The sequence below is a fragment of the Populus trichocarpa genome, chromosome 10, assembly GCF_000002775.5.
Source record: "Populus trichocarpa isolate Nisqually-1 chromosome 10, P.trichocarpa_v4.1, whole genome shotgun sequence".
In the NCBI taxonomy this organism is placed as follows: Eukaryota; Viridiplantae; Streptophyta; class Magnoliopsida; order Malpighiales; family Salicaceae; genus Populus; species Populus trichocarpa.
In genome coordinates, this window is record NC_037294.2 from 10,900,979 (window position 1) to 10,920,797 (window position 19,819).

At 34.3% G+C, this 19,819-nt stretch overlaps 2 protein-coding genes across 2 annotated transcripts; one reads left to right on the plus strand and one right to left on the minus strand.

The window, feature by feature from the left end:
- Positions 1 to 315: 315 nt before the first annotated feature.
- LOC18102507 (uncharacterized) lies at positions 316 to 10,725 on the minus strand. The gene is made up of 11 exons (XM_024610208.2): positions 9,956 to 10,725; positions 8,245 to 8,509; positions 7,257 to 7,419; positions 6,375 to 7,128; positions 5,834 to 6,263; positions 5,559 to 5,740; positions 3,350 to 3,509; positions 3,020 to 3,247; positions 2,128 to 2,478; positions 1,212 to 1,313; positions 316 to 997 (listed from the first exon to the last, which is right to left on the minus strand). Exons 1-11 carry the CDS (start codon positions 10,495 to 10,497, stop codon positions 773 to 775), a joined length of 3,402 nt encoding a protein of 1,133 aa, XP_024465976.1. The 5' UTR covers positions 10,498 to 10,725; the 3' UTR covers positions 316 to 772.
- Positions 10,726 to 14,949: 4,224 nt separating this feature from the next.
- LOC7498054 (meiotic recombination protein DMC1 homolog) lies at positions 14,950 to 19,293 on the plus strand. The gene is made up of 15 exons (XM_024611006.2): positions 14,950 to 15,141; positions 15,270 to 15,352; positions 15,963 to 16,054; positions 16,134 to 16,205; positions 16,302 to 16,340; positions 16,465 to 16,522; positions 16,643 to 16,688; positions 16,805 to 16,850; positions 17,375 to 17,436; positions 17,574 to 17,640; positions 17,894 to 17,986; positions 18,085 to 18,153; positions 18,235 to 18,313; positions 18,573 to 18,739; positions 18,982 to 19,293. Exons 1-15 carry the CDS (start codon positions 15,125 to 15,127, stop codon positions 19,024 to 19,026), a joined length of 1,035 nt encoding a protein of 344 aa, XP_024466774.1. The 5' UTR covers positions 14,950 to 15,124; the 3' UTR covers positions 19,027 to 19,293.
- The last annotated feature ends 526 nt before the right edge of the window (positions 19,294 to 19,819 follow it).

Consider the following 19,819-nt stretch of genomic DNA (forward strand, 5'->3'; position numbering starts at 1 on the left):
CGATTCCTTCTTGGCCTGTTCATGCTGTTTTACCAAAATCAGTCCAAGGGTGAGACGTTCTTCAGTCGGATTAATTTAGTCTTTAGGTAAAACATATCCTGACTTGGCCTGTTCTCGACAGAGCCCCAACTCAGCTCAGTCAACTGCAGAATGCTTTGGCCAGGATATCAACCATAAGATGCAAGGTACTTCAATACAAGTTTAAACGTGATGATGCAGTAACAGAAAAATCATAAGGCCTGCAAAATAACCATAGAAGTCTAGCAACCTACTTCCTGCGAGAAGTAAGGACAAGTAAAAATATCCTCCCCAAAATAGGCAAGAAATCAAAACCATGACCAGTTCATATTCCTCTTCCAAACAAGTAAATCAAAGTTCGAAAGCTTTGTTTACCTTTTTGAGAATGTTAGTAACTTATTAGAATGCCTACTTACATTGAAAAATACATCAAAGCCGCGACATGACACAATCAGACACAGAACTACATAGAAATTTACAGACCTCCAGATTAAAAAAAAAAAAAAGACATCAAGAGCCCACTTTGTACCCATCACCTGAACACTACTCACAAAGAAAGTTGAAAGACGCTGCTAATTCTAGCTCTTCAACTACAATGATGGTACACTAACTCTAGAGAAAACCCAAAGATTTGATTCCCAGAAGCCTTAATATTAAATATAATAACATAACATCCTAAGGCTACAAAAATTTGGGGTTGGGAATAAACTATTACCCAAAGATTAATCTAAAATTGTACCCAACTTTCCTTCAACTAGTTAATGCTTGTGCGTGCAAGCAACAATTTGTAAATGTCTGAAGCTGTGGGACGGTCAGCTGGATTTTCCTTGGTGCATTGACAGAATAAATCAACAAGGAATCTCAGAGTTTCTGACTCAACCTCAGGTCCCTCCAGATCTGAGCCAGACTGAGTCACCAAATGCTCGTCAATGGATCCCAATGCCTCTAGCTCATCAGTTAGTGGTGGTCGTTTACCTGACTGCTTATATCAAGAGAAACCAATAAAAGAACAGCTCAAGACCAGAGGTAACAAAATCAAGCATTGATCAAAAAGCTAATAGTACCACGGGAAAAAAAGATTTTACTGATTCGTAATGCATGCAATGCAACGGCAACACTAAAATCTTTTTGCATCTAAGTGTTAACCACCCTAAATTATCCATTAGAAAATTTCAGTTTCTAGTGAGATGTACCTGTAGAAGCTCGTGTATGTGTAGGTCAGGTAAGCCGGAATATGGGACCTGTAAAGTCAACAATTCCAGAAGCAGGCATCCATATGACCAAATATCCACTTCCTACAACCAAAAGAGAAAATCCCATTACAACTCATACTATCAACATGCACAAACTAAAGCATATGGAAAGCAGTATGTTTTTGCATGCAATATGGGGCCATAGCCCAACACAAATTCATCACAAAGATTGCACATATTTGGCATAGTCCGTCTTAGTAGCATAGCCAATGTTAATACAGTTTTGATACAGGGATCAAAATTTGTACCAAAACTGGTGGCATTTTGAGAAATCAGAAATTTGATCCTGCATCTGATGATATGCAACGCAACTAGTTCCTCAGATGTGGTATTTGCTGATAACAATTCATTTAGAATGTAGAGCCAGTCCAATTCATGGAGGTAAGCCCTCAATTTTATGAATCCCGGACAATACACATTATGAGGATAAGTATTGAACAGCAGAAGTAATAATTAGCTTCACACTTCGTTGCAGTTGATAAAAACCATTTAAAAGACTACACAGGTGTTGGTAAACAGCTGTCACATCCCTTCAACCTTAAAGGGCAATTCAAATTTGTCCACATCATTGCTAACAATCCAAAAAAATCCTCCCTTCCACTCCATATTCAATTCAAGGTAATGAGAGCAAGACATGCATGTGTTTATAATTTTTCATGCACGTGTTTAATTTTATGTTTACATAATGACCGATTAAAATCACTCTCATTCCAAACATAAAACTTCTATGGAACCCACATAACTGTAACACAATATTGCAATGGAAATGTTAACAATCACGTGAGAAAAAAAAATATCTAGCCAAGCACTAAGAATTAATGATTTTCCAAACTAACAGACAGGAGAAGCAACATACCAGACCATATGTGCTGCGTTTATCCATTGCCCGCAAAACCTCTGGAGCCATCCATCGTGGTGTTCCAACACAAACATCAGGAGGTGCAATACCTCTATGAGCAATACAACACGTATGCAAGAGAGACCTGAGTGGCACAGCTCTGTCAAAATCACAGAGCTTCACTAAAGGCATGCCATCAGCTCTCTTATTATCCAAATCAATCAAAATATTTTCACTTTTTATGTCACGATGAATTATATCTTTGGAGTGAATCTCTGCCAATGCACATGCAACATCTCGTGCTATACACAATGCCATCTCCACTGGTACATGCTTCTCGCCAGTTTTTGATAACTCCTCTACATAATTCTAGTGCATCATGAGAGCAATAATCAATAAGAAATATGTGGAAAGCAATCAAATAATTGTGTAAAAAAAACAGATAACTATGTAAGAAAAACAGTTAAACTCAAACATGTCTCAGACAAACACTAGTTAGGGCAAGCTATGTGAATCCTATTTCTCCTTGGCAAACTACCAAGGCCAAGATTTTCTGCGAAATAATTATACTACATATGAAATTACGAACGTGGGATTGTTACAAGTGGCTACTTAATGTTAGGGTATTAGATGAAGCATTGAGTGACATGTGGTACAAGTATGAGGGATTAGTAGGTTTTGATTGTCAATAAATAGTTGGTTTTTCAGGTGCAGTCTTGTGAAATTGCAGGAAATTTTTTTTCAGAATAGGTAAATTAAAATATAGATCACGCAGTTGTTTAAAACTAACCCCATTACCCATACTAAAATTAATCTTTGTAGTTGCCAGAAGCAAAGCCAGGGCATGTAACTAGTTCTGCTACTATGATGTTTGCATCTGCCAACTAAAAAAACAAAAGAATAAAGTTACCTTTAAAGATCCCCCGTTAACATACTCCATAAGAATAACAGACTGTAATATGCGGCGTTCTGGATTTCCATCTTCCGATGGAATCCATTTTGAAGATAGCTGGTGTCCATACATTTCAACTATGCAAGAGTGTTGTAGCACACCTAAAACTCTTACTTCTCCGAGACAACTATATTCAAAATTCCTAATTTCATCTGCTGAAGCCTCACACACCTCTAAAGTACGCACCTGCATCAGAAAAGTTCATTAGATAGAGCCAGCAATTGTTGTATGTTGTACAGGGGAAATTCCTTGGTTATGAATATACAAGCCTGCAAAAGCTGAACATACCTTTGCTGCAGCTTCAACAGATTCAAATTTGCACCGAATAAGAGTACTGGAACCCACCTTTCCTATCTCATCAGATGTTGACAAAGAAGGAAATGAACAACCAGGACTGGTAATGCTCTTGGTTGAAAGGGGAACTTCAGCCCGACTGAGTGGAACATACCTGAAGCAACAAGCAAATTCATGAGAATATGAAATCAAATGTATAAGCAGATGAGTAAATGTTGACCAAGAAGATAATCTTATTCTTGGAGCTTGTTTGGGGAACAAATGCTTTAGTGTGCTCCTGTAATTGAATGTGCATTGAACAACTAAAGTTTCATATAGTGCACGCTTTGCTCTTCCATTTCCACAATTTACCCTCTAAATCTTTGTTTATTTTTAGATGAAGAAAAACAAACATGTAACATTATGAAGTAGTTGTACAAAAGATAGCTGGAAAATAAGTCATTCCAATAAAGAAAAACAGGCAACACAGATCACAAAAAAGGCGCTCCAATCTACAGTTCCCTTAAAAGAACCCGCCAAAATGGTAAGCAGGACACAAAAACACTATCAAAATATAAAAAATCTCTAAATAGCACTAGAACTGCATATTAATTCTGCAGAACAGTTCTGCTCAAACACCAAAATAATCATATATTCTTCAATGTTTAGGTTGTGTTTGGTATGGGGTGAAAAAGAGTGGGCGTGAATTATTCAGGGAGTAAGTTTTAAGGTGTAAGATGCTGTTTGGTAATGTGGCTGCGGGTGAGGTTCACCCACAGCCACACATATCAGCGTTTGGTAACAAAAAAAAAATGTGATTTTGCTTGGTAGGACCCACCAACTTTCACTGGCGTGCTGCAGGTTTGGAGAAGCAGCATTTTGCTGCTTCTCGTGGTGACTGTTCAGTGAACAGTGCAGCCATGCTCCACTGTCGCACTGTTCACTAGTGAACAGTTTTTTTTTTTTTTTGAAAACCAGTGCAATTAATTGATTTCACTAGCACTGTTCACGTGAACGTGAACAACAATTTTTTTTTTTGTTTTTAAAAAAAATTAGTTTAAGGTAAATTAAATTTACTCGTACTGTAATCTCAATTTTATTCCTGATAATATTTTACATAATTTTGTAGTTCTTGTCGGATGAATTTTGTACGTAATGGAATTGTAGATAGTTTAATGGAACAATAAAAAAAAATTTATATCAAGTATGATTTATTTCATGATGTAATAGCAATAGTTAAATCTACAATATTTAAATTAAAAACCATAAATATTAATATATATTTTTTAAAATTATTTTATAACCTCAATTTCAAAAGCATTCTTAACCAAACACATTAAACTACTTTTTGTTCAACCACAGTTTTAACCAAACATATATTTTTCCAACCCAACTTCAACTAAAAGTACTTTTTATAAAACAACTTTTTTCAAACCACAACCACAACAGCTACCTCAATACCAAACATGGATTTTTTTTAGGGTAAAAAACTATTTGTTTGGTAGCATTCACAAATCACTTGCATATATTAATAATTTAATAACAAACACTAATTGCGTATCTTACAATCTCTTTTGTATTCTTCAAAACAATTGCTTCAAGTCATCTTTCTTTTCTTTTGTTGTGAGTGTCAGATTTATCATATAGGAAACTTGAGATCAGTGCAAGCTCATCACTGCTGAATGAGATTGCAGTTTTTTGCAGATGGGAAAGATAGGGCTAGGTAAGGCATTAAGCAATAGGCAAGTTCGTGTAAAAAAAATCCAAGAAATATGTGTTGGATGTGTTTGAGAGATCATGGATAATCGCTATGGCTGGATGGGAGAGCAAGGAGAGAGGGTGGAGAAAGAGAAATCAAGTTAGAGGAAATGGAGACAAGATATGAGCACCAATTTCAAGAAAAAAGATTAAGGGTGGATCTTACCCCCGTGACTGGGGAGTAATGTCCCACCCCACTTTTGGGGTGAAATGTCACCCTACTGTAATTTTAACCTGCAACAGTTTGTCTTACCCAACAACATTAAAAGAGGCAAAGGTTTACAGGGGTAAGTTTTCACCCCTATCACCTCCTACCTAACTTAACTTTACATAAAAGAATTCACACCAGGGGAAAAATCAATGTTGCATGATATTATGGACTTGAGCATACAAATTCTAGCATCTGCATGCATATCGTATTGAACGAAACAACATTGCCATCACCACTTTAAATAGCAGGACTGACCTGGAAAAGTATTCCAGATCTGTTTCTTCTTTAATATCATGTGGACGGCATGCATCCACCACCATCCGGACCAGTGAATCACCCCTCCTGCTGAGAATGACATTCCACGCATGTGGCGTGAAGTCCAAGTAACCCCGGACAAGTTCACAAGGTAATGGAGGATCCATTCGGTCACATAGATACTGGAGCAATTTCTATTAATAACTGAAAATGTACTGCAAGTAACATAATTATTCAACAAGTAATATTGAAAGAAAATGCAAGACAAGAATTACCTTCATTAGCAACGCTCTGTGTCTACAAACACCAAACTGCAAGCTCCCTAAAGGAATCACAATGGAACCTCGTCTTGCTTTAATAGATCGCAAAGATCTCTCACAGAGATCGGAGAAAAAAATATCGTCTACAGTTTCCAAAGTCTGTTTACCAGCAGAGCTGATACTTTCATTATTTCCAGTTGAGCATGTGCAAACAAAAGGCTTCCTGTAGTTTGAACCAGACACTGCTTTTCTTGTCCTTTCAACAGCACCACTTCTATCACTGCCCCCAAAATGATCAGAAACAAAAAGTGCAAGCAATGATGCAATCTGCAAGTTATCAACAGCAACCTTATTCCTCTCCTTGGTAGAACCATTTAATCTCTTCAAACGGTACACCAATGCTTGAGCAGAGAGAGCTATTGCATCCAACTGTTCATCCTTCTCCCTAAAAGAAACAATAAGCAACCACAGTCATTAACACTAAATAAGCATTATCTAACCACACAGTAATAGCGCAGTCGTGTTTTGTATGAGCATGTCTTGAATAAGAGTTGACCTGTCCAAAAGAATGACCTCGCGTGAGTCAAGAGACAAGATTTGCTCAAAATTCCTCAGTGGCATGAAAGGTCGGTCACGTCCTGCATCATAAAAGCCATCTGGTAGTCGGTCCTCAATGCTGCAAAAAGAAAGGTTGCTATATTTGCGAGACAATCTTGAGCTATCTTCTGTTGGTCTCCGACATTTACATGGTTTTGGATTATCAAGATCCATATCATAATGCCTTTTTGACTTGTAGGTGATTTTGGATTTTTCTGAAGATGGATTTTCATCCTGACTACCAGCTTCACCCTGTAAAGGGCCTAGAGATTCATCTTGCACACAACATACTTCTTCCTCATTTTTATTTATAGACCCAAGGTCGCATGAGCAGCTTTCCACACCCTTTTTTGAGCTGATTTTATCAGCTTCAACACTGATAAGAAGATTTTCGACTTCAGCTTCTCCAGAAAGTTCAACTTTTTCGCCATCATCATCATCATCCAGACCTGCGATGTCTGATATACCCTCTTCACAAATCTCGAAGTTACGGACATCAAGATTGTTCAATTTGAAACTTTCACTTTCCTTCAGATCCAAAGCTTCAGCATGGCCCTCACCTTTCCACTTCCTGCTGTTGTTTAATCGTTCTTGACGAGCTTTTTGTTGCAAATAATGTCGCCGTTTCCACCGCTTACTGGACCTCCGAGTTGCAAAGCATCTGCTGTTTGATGAAGGCACAGTCACTATGCTTGATGCAGCATGATTGGAACCTGCATCACATTCTTGATCATCAAAAGTTCATTTGACACAAAGTAGAGCCAATGAATAAAAAACCCAAGACATCCATAATAAAAAGCTTTTCAAGTATATAAAGAGAAAGTGATTCAAAAGTCCTCACCATTACAAGAAAAATTATTGCCATCGTCCTGAAAGGAGGCTTCGTACACGTCCATTTCAACTGAAGAGCTAATGAAATCATCATTTGATAAGTCCTTTCCATTTCCTTCCAATTTGCAGCATATCCATGAAGGTATTTGACAACAGCTGAGTAGCCTATTGTTCTTGAAAACAATAAGCATTAAGAAGATCAATAAACATGATAGGTTTTGGCCATCCAAACTTTGAACCCACGAAAGTATAAAAATTTAAGTAATTTAACCACAGGACCACCCTTCCATTACAGAGTTTGCTGACATATCAAAATGATTTCCAGCAAAAATTTAAAATGCTCGTGCCATATCCTATAAAATGTTGCATGACCATCATGTTCTCGATATCAAGAATGAACTACTTGCAACCACAATTAGGTGTGGCCAAGTCACCAGATAAAATCTCCAATTCCCCCCTAGCTTTGAGTACAACAGGCAAGGAGATGCAATGAATAAAAGATCTAAACACACCAAACAGCCAGTGCCATTGAATGCTTTAAGGGTGTAACAACAGTATTGAAAAACACTAAACTAAAAAAAACAAAAGAAAAAAAAAAGTATAAGTTAGCATCACAAAAAAAAAAGTACAAACAACTTAAACTTTAAGAAAAATAGAAGAGCGAATTATAGATGTTCTAACAGAGAAACAGAATCGACATGATTCTAGAGAAAGTGCAGTAATGTGGTAAGAACGTGATTATTTAGCATTTTGACCAGAGATATGGGCCATGAACAAGAACGACCGAAATGGTTAAAGTTGCTTGATGCAAAAGGTTAGAATAACATGTTGAGTAAAGTAGTAGCAGCAGCATAATTTTTGAGGCATATCAAGTAATATTCTAGAGAGCTGATTATTACATCCTAGAGTAATCAATGAACCGAGTGGAAGTACCATTACACATCTGGAACCTGAATGTAAATCACAACCTTCCCTAAAAGTTCATTACAGAAAAGTACCTGAAGATTTAAATACTGGAGGCTATGCATTGAAGTAAGTTCAAGAGATCCCAGTGACGTCAGCCTGTTATTTAACAGGTCCAAACTCTCCAATCTTTGCAATGAGGACAAACTTGAGGGTAGTTCAACTAACTTATTATTAGATACTGTTAATGATATCAAGGCATTTAAATAAGTTATTTCATTTGGCAGACTCTTTATCTTGTTGAATGAAAGATCCAAGTACTCCAAGTTACTTAAGCAGCCAATTTCGGGAGGAAGATATCTGCAGGAAAAAGTACAACATCAGATCTCTCTGTTTCTTCTTCTTCTTCTTTTCAAATTTCTGATAAGCAGTATGTAGCTAACTAAATTTGTGAGTTGTTATTCAAGAACTACATCTCTAAAGTTTGGTACTAACAACTTCTTGGAAATGCAGAGGACCGAAACTGAATTTCATTTTAGATTCACTTAGAGGTATTACACAGCACTCAAATATTATCAAGGCCCAACAATTCAGATGGGTGCCAAAATTTAAGGGTAACACTAAAGATTATGTCCTGTCTACCTTTCCGAGAATATGATGCATATCAATGGTGTTGTTTAATTTATCACTTTAAGGTGACTCTGCTCCCAATGTTTTCTCTCCTTCCTTGATATTTTTTACCAGTTAACCTTTGACTATTTCTTTAACAGCAAGCATTAGAGCCACTCTATCTTGTTTCATTGGATTTGGCAAAGCCCTTTAAAGATGTCTCAAAATGTCTACCATTGTTTTGAATAAGATAATTCTATAACTTAACACCATGGAAACAATGGAAGCAAAACATAGATAATAAACTTGAGGTGTTGAAAGAAGGGGAGTCAGGCACCTAGAAAGATAATTTGACTGAAAATGTTTTCCTTTTTTTTTCTCCACAAGCTAAACTACAAAGGTCTGGATGAAGAACTCTGTAAGCTAGTCGAATGCATACTTGCAAGCATAACAGGTCAAGCAGACAATGCCCATGATTCATTCTTGTGGTGTTTATTTCAGACCATGTGGTAGCCTACATCACACGCTATTAGACCTATCCTTAGTTGTAAGTTTTCCCCATAAAAGAAGTGATCATTCAGCAACACATTGATTTCTTACAGCCAACACCTTTATTGTCCAACTTCCATTCAGAAAAATTCTACCTCGTATAAATTGAAAAGGAATTCTTTTATCACCGAAGCTAACAATAACAATAAAGGCGAGCAAAACAAAAGAATCAGATTATTGGATCCAAACATAATGTTTCTTTCACCAACAACCGCCCTTTAATGCGGTTCTTACAAGAACACAATAATCAACAACATTTAAAATCACCATCTCCAACATAAATGATAGTTTTCACTCAAAAAAAAGAAAGTATTATTATTTCTTTTCATATGCCAGCGAAACAATAAACAATCAAATATAATTTCATAATTTGACTGGAATTCATAACATCATTCCTAAGCAAGTTTTTTTTGCTAACCTACTAATTACCTCTTACTAGATCGAAAGCAAGCAAAATAAATTAAAAATTCTTAATTTGACTCGAATTTGTAACTACATAGCTACCCCATGTAGTTTCCTTTCTTTTTTCTTGATAGAACAAGATTCAGTTTAATTTCTTTCATTGAGATTTTCACATTTCTCCATTCCTAAATCCTCTAAACTATAGAAAAACATAACATGATTCGAAACCGACACACACACACTTACCTTATAGAGAAGTGACACACAGAGAGCTTTGTCAAGCACTTAATCCCAGAAATCTCACTCAAAATCGTCAAAACCGAAGGTCTTGGCGGCACTTTCGAGAGCTCAAGCTCTTTCAACCCTTTGAATTTACTAAAATTCAAGCCATTCAACCCCGGCGATGATACTTTGACTTGCAAGCACTCCAATCCCACCAAATTCCCAAACTCCGCCGGAAACAAATTCACTTCATTCCCAAAAAACTTGACCGTCCTCAATTTTTTTAACCCGCCCACCGACTTGGGCACCAAACTAAAGGCATTCTTATACAAATACAAACCCTCAACTGAATCATCAGATTTTTCTAGTAAATCAAATTCCAAGCTTTTGCCTGTAACATCAAGAACCAACTCATCATCCACGTTAGCACTTCTTTTTTCGACATGATTGTGACTGTTTTCTGTTGCGGTGGCATTGAATTCAGTGGAGGGTGATTTTGAGGATTTAAGGTTTTCGGGGTTATCGGTGGAATTCGAATTGGATCCGGTGGAATTGGAAGGCTGCATTGGGTGAATTTGAGAGGGAATAAGAGGGATTGAATTTTTGTTAGCAAAAGGGGGGTTCAGAGCATGTTGTGATTGTGAAAAGAAAGAGAAGATCTTTTGGGATATTTGGGAGAGAGAGAATACCAATTAAGGACAGAGAGTGGAGCATGAGAAATTAGAGGAGCGGGGGGGGGGGGGGGGGGGGGGGGGATGCGGACCGCTCCCTTTTGCTGTGTAGTTTTTGTTTACGAAAAAAAAAGAAACCCTAGAATCTAGAGGGAGTTGCTGTGATTTTAATCAATTTACTTTTTCAATAAAGGAAGGGTAGGGAGGAACTTTCGTTTCTCTTTCGCAAAGAAAATACAAGACGTGTCTGAATTTATCCTATGCCAAACCGAACGATGCAGTCCCAATTCGACCGTGGTTGTTTGGAGCCGAATACAAGAATGTTTATTAATTTTTGGCACCTAATAATTATTTCAGGCAATAATCATTTTCTGTTAATCTAAAACGTTATCAAAATAATATTGATGAAACATAGAAATTGACCCAACAATAGCAAAAAAATAAAATAAACAAATTTTAGTTGAGTGTTTTTTTATAGTTAAATATGTTTTTTTATTTTTTATTTTTTTTATAAAAATACATCAAATTGATATATTTATAAAAAAATTCAAGTATTTTGATATTTTAATATTAAGAAAAATATATATATAAATTATTATTTTAATAAAATTTTAATTAAAAAACATCTTTAAAAACTACGTACTTAAAATAAAAATAAAGGAAAGGTAAATGATTATTGCTTTATTTTCTTTCTCACGCTAACCATAGCCATTAACAAATCTAGACATTAGGCAAGTAACGTAGTTGCGGCGATCAAACAGATATTCTTAGGAAAAAAACACAAGCAATATAAAGATCCAGGTCCGACTCTATCAGTCCCCCCTCCTCCCTTTAAATGTTAATTTGTGTGTGTGTGTGTCCCCATAATATCCTTAAGATAGCGATGCTAAACGAGAGATTTTGGTGGACACATTTTATCTATTTGCTGGAAAATAATTTTGTTTTGTAAAATTAATTTTTAAAAAATAAATTATTTTTTAATATTTGATAATATAATAAAAAATAAGTTGGAAAATACTTTCTAATATTTTGTTATGTTATGAAAAATGAGTTAAAAAATAACTTATTAATATTTTATTTTTTTCAAGTTTATTAAAAAACCGATGAACAAATTTTACAAATTAAAAAGTTGAATGAGAATGAAATTGAAAAAAAAATATAATTTTATAAATTATCTCAAATAAAATAAATAATAATCAAAATAATAGAGATCAAATATAAAAAATTAAAAGATGAAAAAATTAAAAAATTAAAATAATAATAATTAACATTTTATAAATTATTTCAAATAAAATAAGTAACAATCAAAAGAACGAGGACCAAATTTGACAGATAAAAAATTTTAATTAAAAAATAATAAGGGAAAAACAAATAACAATTATAAAAACGGGACCAAAGTTAATATAAAAATTAAATTCTAAGGGATGAAATTAAAAAATAAATATTCAAAACAAAATATATATATCAATCAAAAGTTTGAGGACCAAATTTGATATAATCAGCAAATAATATGACATTTCTAAATTTTTCACATCTTCCAGAAAGTGTTTTTCGCCCAAAATAAAAGGAAAACACTTTCCTGAAAACCAAGCCAAATTTTTCTTTGACTGGAAAGTGTTTTCCGTTGACCGGAAAGTGTTTTCCCGAAAACCACTTTCCGGGAAACAAGCATACTCGTAGGCTGGGTTTGTTCCCCGAAAAGTGGTTTCCGGGAAACCATTTCTCAAACTTTCCCGTGTTTGTTTGTCATTAGGAAAGTTGGTCAACAGAAAATACTTTTCAGTCAAAGGAGAATTTGTCTTGGTTTTCACGAAAGTGTTTTCCTTCTATTTTGGACGGAAAACACTTCCTGAAAGTTGTGAAAAAATTAAAAATATTATATTATTTGCTGATTATATCAAATTTGGTCCTCAAACTTTTGATTGCTATATATATTTTGTTTTGAATATTTGTTTTTTAATTTCATCCCTTATGATTTAATTTTTATATTAATTTTGGTCATTGATTTTATAATTGTTATTTTCTTTTTTCTTATATTTTTTAATTGAAATTTTTTATCTATCAAATTTGGTCTTCATTCTTTTGATTGTTACTTATTTTATTTGAAATAATTTATGAAATGTTAATTATTATTATTTTAATTTCTTCATCTTTCAATTTTTTTATTTTTTAGATTTGATCTCTATTATTTTAATTATTATTTATTTTATTTGAGATAATTTATGAAATTATTATTTTTTTCAATTTCATTCTCATTCAACTTTTTAATTTGTAAGATTTGTTTCTCATTATTTTAATAAACTTGAAAAAAATAAAACATTAATAAGTTATTTTCCAGCTCATTTTTCATGACATAACCAAACACTAGAAAGTGTTTTCCAACTTATTTTCCATTACACTACCAAACATCGAAATTTGGAAACGCGGGCCAACCCGCGTCTCCAAAAAGTTCAAAATGGTTTTTTTTTTGCTAAAAATTAATATTTTTTTGTATATTTTGAATCATTTTGATGCGCTGATCTAAAAAGTAATTTTTAAAAAATGAAAAAACATTATTTTGATGCATTTTAGCACGAAAAGCACTTTAAAAAGCAACCACAACCACACTCTCAAACAGACCCGAAAGGGTTACGCCTGCCAAACAATAAAGAACATAACCGAAAAATGCAAACAATTCAAAAGGTTCGCCCACCGACCTCAGACTTTACGTGTTCATGGGAAAGCAAATATAACGTATTTGGAAGTGTGGTTGCGGTTGTTTTTTAAAGTGTTTTTCACTCGGGAATGTATCAAAATAATATATATTTTTTATTTTTTAAAAATTATTTTTGACATTAGAGCATTAAAATTATCTAAAAACATCAAAAAATATTAATTTAAAGCAAATAAAAAATAAAAAATTTTCAATTTTTTTAAAAAACACTTTTGAAATACAAAAACAAACAGTATGGTAATGTTTATTACACAAGCAGTGTCGGAGCATCGGCAGGCTATAACCCTTGCAAAGAAACAAGGGCATAGCAAACTTGCTATGTCTTTATTGTTAGCAGTTAACTAATTGTAAACATTAACATCAAATAAAATTATAATATCCATGATTTTATAACTTTATGATTTTTACATTCAAAGTAGATATTTATAAAAAGCTTTAAAAGAAAGCATGCATGTATCCATATTAAACCTTTTTGAAAATTAAAATTTTGAATATGAATTGATGAAGAAAACTGTATTTCTCTCTTAATTTTATTAAAATTCTTTATATAAATTTTGATGGAATGAAATATACTACTATGATTGGAGAGATGACTATTTTTTAAAAAAGCTTTTTATTTCACATATTTATCGAGTGTATAGTTATTGAAATAAAAAATTATTTCTCAAAGTTGACCAATAAGGTTTCAACATTAATACTTTATTAAATCATTTAAAAACTCATTATTTTATTTATGTGGGTCACATCTTACATTCTTCCACTTGGCTCTCCTAACATTATCTTTCTTTTAAGGTTTAATAAATATACTAACATAATGTGCATGGAATAATGCTAAGACTTTACATATATTGATTTCACGTATATCATAATTAAGTAGAAACTAATAAGAGTTATGGTAGTTGCATATGATTTATTTGACATAATTTCTTCCATATACTATAATATTAGTCTTTACTTAACATGATTTGTAAATGAGAAACATATTATCGGTTAGCAATAATATCTTTATTGAAGATGATTCATGTTATTATCATTTTAATCCAGTCATGTATATCAATAAAATATCATAAATATCTTTATAAATGATATCTTAGTATCAAATACACAATCATCATAAAGTTATAAAGATTTTAAACTTTTAATTTATGAATTTTAATTTGTATTATTTTTTTAAAAAATAGTTTGAATCACTTTTTATTGTTTTAAATTAAGATATCATTTGATATTACTGTCCAGTTATATTTTTGAAAATTTTTGAGTATTTTTTTAGTTTCAAATTAATTTTTTAGTGATTTTGAATTATTTTATATGCGATTGTCAAAAATAAATTTTTTAAAAATAAAAAAATATTATTTTTATGATTTTTTAAATAAATAATACTTTAAAAAATAACCTCAATAACATTCTTAAGCATATTCTAACTCATTTTTATCACGAGTTAGTCATAAAAAAAAATTAGTTTTGATTGATTTATGACTCAAAGTAAAAAAAAAACTTTTTATAAATCATATGAAACATATTCTAAATGGATCATGACGTGTTATTACTTTTCCCACTAGGCGTATCACTAGTTAACACGACGAGCGGCATGGGATGAAATAATCGCGGATCTCAACCGTTTGTGACTCTCTGCGTGAAATAAATTTTAAAATCCCCCCTGAATTCCAGACTCCCGCCTCTTTAAATTCACGCCTGTCTCACACATTTTGCATTTCAAATCAAAATCTCTCTCTCTCTCTTAAACAAATTACTATTAACAAACACTAAAAGTCTAAAAGTTGAAGTTTCTTCTACTGCAAGTCAGCGAAGATGATGGCCGCACTCAAGTAAAAGTCTATTAAGCTAATCAGTACTTTATCCCTCCTCTGATCTTTATTTGATCAGAGACATGATTAACAGTAGCAATTACTTACTAATTCCTCAATTTGCCTGTGCTCGTGATGGTTGTTTTTAGAGCTGAAGAGCAAAACCATCTACAGCTTATGGAGCGAGAAGAAATGGATGGCGAAGACGACTTGTTCGAAGCAATCGAAAAGTGTAAGATACAAATTATAAGCTCTCTTTCTCTCTCTGCATTACCGATTGTTTCCTCTATCGATTTTTACTCGCACCCCCCCCCCCCCTGTTTGTCAGTGTTGATGATCTGCTTTTTGTGTTTTTGTTTGTGTGGATGCTTAAATCACAACTCGAATTTTACTTACTTATATATATCCTTTTTTCTGCTCCTCAACTTGGATTCTCGATTTGTATGCACTTTTCATTATTTCAATTTGAATTTGTACACGAAAATCGTTCGATGTTGGTGGTAAAAGACAATTCCTCTCTGATCTATCTGCTGTGTTAGTATTTAGCTTTCAACTCAGTTCTAAAAAAAATGTAAATACAAATGGCGACAGAATATTGTACATGTCCTGTTCTTGATTTCTCTTTGTTTTTTTCCGATTCATGAGAAGATTAACTAGGACATCATTGCTGAGTATTTACTGTTTCAATTGAACTTGAATTTTTCTCTGTGCCTTGAGATTTGGTGTACTACTCTCGATGAATTTTACTTGATTTATCGAGAAGATCAACTTAATTATATTTTGTTGCTCAATGCTCAGTCTCCTTGTTTGTGAATTGTGATGCATCTATGCATTTCGTGCAGTGATCAATCAAGGCATCAATGCTGGAGATGTCAAGAAGCTTCAAGATGCAGGTATTTACACCTGCAATGGCTTGATGATGTTCACGAAGAAGGTATACAATTTCCAACACTGGTCATTTAAATGTAAGTGTTTTAGCTCCATCTGATTACCATTACCTTCTTTTTATGCAGCACTTGACTGGAATCAAAGGATTGTCCGAGGCTAAAGTTGATAAGATTTGTGAAGCTGCTGAAAAGATAGTAGTTAGTGCTCAGTTTATAGGATAATAATCAAGATGGTGATTATGTTTTTAAGCTTGATTTTGATGCACTGTTGAAATCACTTTATTTTCTTTTCAGAATTATGGTTATATAACCGGAAGTGATGCTCTGCTCAAAGTAAGTTCAAATTCCTCTTGCTTTCTAAATTTGAGGAGATATTCAAATCTTATAGTTCCAGCTTCTGGTTTGTATCGCCTTTCAAGTTTAAATTTCATTCTTGTTTTATGCTTTTATGCTGTAGAGGAAATCTGTGATTCGCATCACAACTGGAAGTCAAGCCCTGGATGAACTCTTAGGGGGTAATCTATCATACCTAGATTCGCTTAGAATTGTCTGTGCTGCTAGTGTATATGCATTCACATAATGTGCTGCAATTTGTTTTTCTGTGATTGATATGATCGTCTTGATTGATTTGAAAGGTGGGATTGAAACTTCGGCTATCACAGAAGCTTTTGGGGAATTCCGGTAAGAACAAACCTTCTCCTATAAATTACTGTATTTTCTGTTGACATCTTCTCTTCGTTCTCACAGATCCTAAAATCTCTGTACTTCTATACTAACCATAGCAATATTATTTTTAGATCCGGGAAGACACAGCTCGCTCATACTCTTTGCGTCTCTACACAGGTTCCTCTCTCGTTTTACTCTTTAATAAGGTTGCTGGTATAATATCTATGGCTGTGGTGTCTGTTTAAAATGAGAATATTAGTTGTTACTCATCAGTGCTGTTAAAATATGGCATGATAGGTGATGCTGTTTCAAGGAATGTTGAATTTGTCTTCAATTGAAAAAAAATATGATTATCTGTTAATAATAAGGATATTCTTGGAATAAGTAAAAAGTTTACAAAAATCTGAGCCTAAAATAGACAACATTGATCCACTGATCTCCAAATTGTTACTGCCAAAATTTAGGCATAACACAATTTTTCTTGAGAATTATTTTCCAGTTAAAAGAATTTGAAGTCATGTACCAACATTATTTCTTGTTTTTCTGATGAAGTCCTTCAGTGAGAGTGCTAGTCATGATGTGATGTCGTGGGTAGCACTGCCATTGATTTATGCAGAAGCCTCATTATCTGAATTTCAGATTTGGAAATGACAATATGTGCCCTAAGCTTTGCTAAATATGCATTCGTATTGCGTTTGCAGCTTCCTACACAAATGCATGGTGGAAATGGAAAGGTTGCTTACATTGATACTGAAGGAACTTTGTATTCTTTCTGTTTTCCCTTCCGTCTTAACCTGTTCCAACATATACAATTCCTTTTTTCATGAAAAAGTAATGGAGAATTATAATCATATGATACCTTGTCAGTTCCTGTCTGTTTCCTTAACTCTGTTCTTGCAGCCGACCTGATAGAATTGTCCCTATAGCTGAAAGATTTGGAATGGACCCAGGAGCTGTCCTTGACAATGTAAGTATTGTTAAAGTAATTGAGATCAACTACAAAAAGGAGGCTACAATTCTGAATAATCTGTTTATTATGAATGCATAGTGTTAACCTAAATACAAATAAAGTATATATAGGTCAAACTGAAAGTACTATTCTACCCTTAATAAATAAGACTACATAAATATTATTTAACAAGTATGAATTTCTATTCTATTATTAATTGACTTATGGAAGCTGATCTCCCCTGTCACTGTTTTTTCTATGAATGTGGAAGATCATTTATGCCCGTGCATATACTTATGAGCATCAATACAACTTGCTTCTTGGTCTGGCTGCAAAAATGTCTGAAGAGCCGTACAGACTTCTGGTGAGTTTTCCCCCCTCTTCTTTTAAGGTGAGTTGCCTGCGATGCCTGCACTATGAGGCTTGGTATGATGAAGTCTGATTGTGCGCCTATGAGTTCAGATTGTTGATTCTGTTATCGCTCTCTTTCGGGTGGATTTTACTGGAAGGGGAGAGCTTGCAGAGCGTCAGGTGAATTCCAAAGTCTTTAGTGCCTATAATATAATATCCGTATCGTTTATTTTCAATGACATTAACATCTACCCTTCGCAGCAAAAATTGGCACAGATGCTGTCTCGGTTGATAAAGATAGCTGAGGAATTTAACGTTGCAGTCTACATGACCAACCAAGGTAATCTTGACTTATTATCACTCATGGAAGTTATAAATAGTTTTCCACACAGCTTTGATTCCATCATTGTAAAGTCTTCTTTTATGTGGCTAGTTGGTTTTTTCCCCACATATCTATACACCTATGACCTGTAGCTCGCTGAAAATCATGGTGGTGCATTAGCCACCAAGTTCTCTTGTTACTCATTCAGCACGGTATAATTTTATTTCTGGTTATTGCATTTTAGAGCTGAAATATAACATCGATTTGTTGGTTGCAGTCATAGCTGACCCAGGTGGAGGAATGTTCATATCAGATCCGAAAAAACCAGCAGGAGGGCATGTGCTTGCCCATGCAGCCACTATCAGGTTGATGTTCAGGAAAGGCAAAGGTGAACAGCGGGTATGCAAGGTGTTCGATGCCCCAAATTTGCCTGAGGCTGAAGCAATATCCTTAATCTCGATACAATTGGTTTTGCTTTACCTTTTGATTCTGGTTTAATTAATCATGTTTTCATGAAAAAATGATTATATGATACAGGGTTGGCTTCTTTTTTGATAAAATGATAAAAAGGCTGCTGAAGTAAAATCCGAAGAACAATAATGCATCAGCATCTTCTCCGATCCTAATTTCCAGCCAAGTGTTTAATATTGCAATAGTTATTGAGAAGTTATTCTTGACCGAAGCACGTATTTCAGATAACATCAGGAGGCATTGCAGATGCAAAGGACTAGAAAAATGACACTGCTAGAGGTGCTTCTGCGGAGCTATAGGAGTTGGAAGTAGTAAAATATCTCATTTTTCCTGCTATACTCGTAGATTTGTTATATGCGTGCTTCTGCTGGAGAAATGCCATTGACAGTATTCAACTTATCTGTATGCTGTTTTAAATGGTTTTCTCATGGCTGTTCTTGTCGTTTTGTTTTGCGAACCACATGGCCGCTCTTGTCCATGCTTCGAATTTCCTAACCTCTTTGATAGCAGCATTCGTTGAAAACTAATACCAGCACCGCTTCCTTTATACTTACAATTTAATATCCTGCAAGGTTCCTTTTTATGGTCAGGTGCTCGTAGAGAAATCAAGCCATTTAGTTCAATGGCACATCCAAGCCAAGCCTTTACCAAACAACATAGGGGCCTTGCATTCCATCATCCCTTGCTTTAATTCATGCTTTCTTATGAAACTAGCGTAAAGAGTAGACTGTAAAATAAACTAATGCCTTGCAAGAAGTACAAGTCATGTGTACTGTTTCAAACGAGCTCTTCAAAGAAGTTGCAAGGACAGTTTTTTTTTCTTTTTTCTTCAAATCTTGGCCATTAGAGACAAATTATTGCGATAGGGACTTGAAAGTAACAGATTATCCGATTCATTTCCTTTGCATATCTGACTCCCAAACCTTTTATCTTAATCTGGTCTCCAATACAGTAGGAGTATGGCTTGAAGCGCTGTATATTCAGCGGTTCAGCCCCCTCCAGCTACAGGTTTCTCTTCCTCCAAGTCGTAGAAATCCCAACCGGGAATGCAAG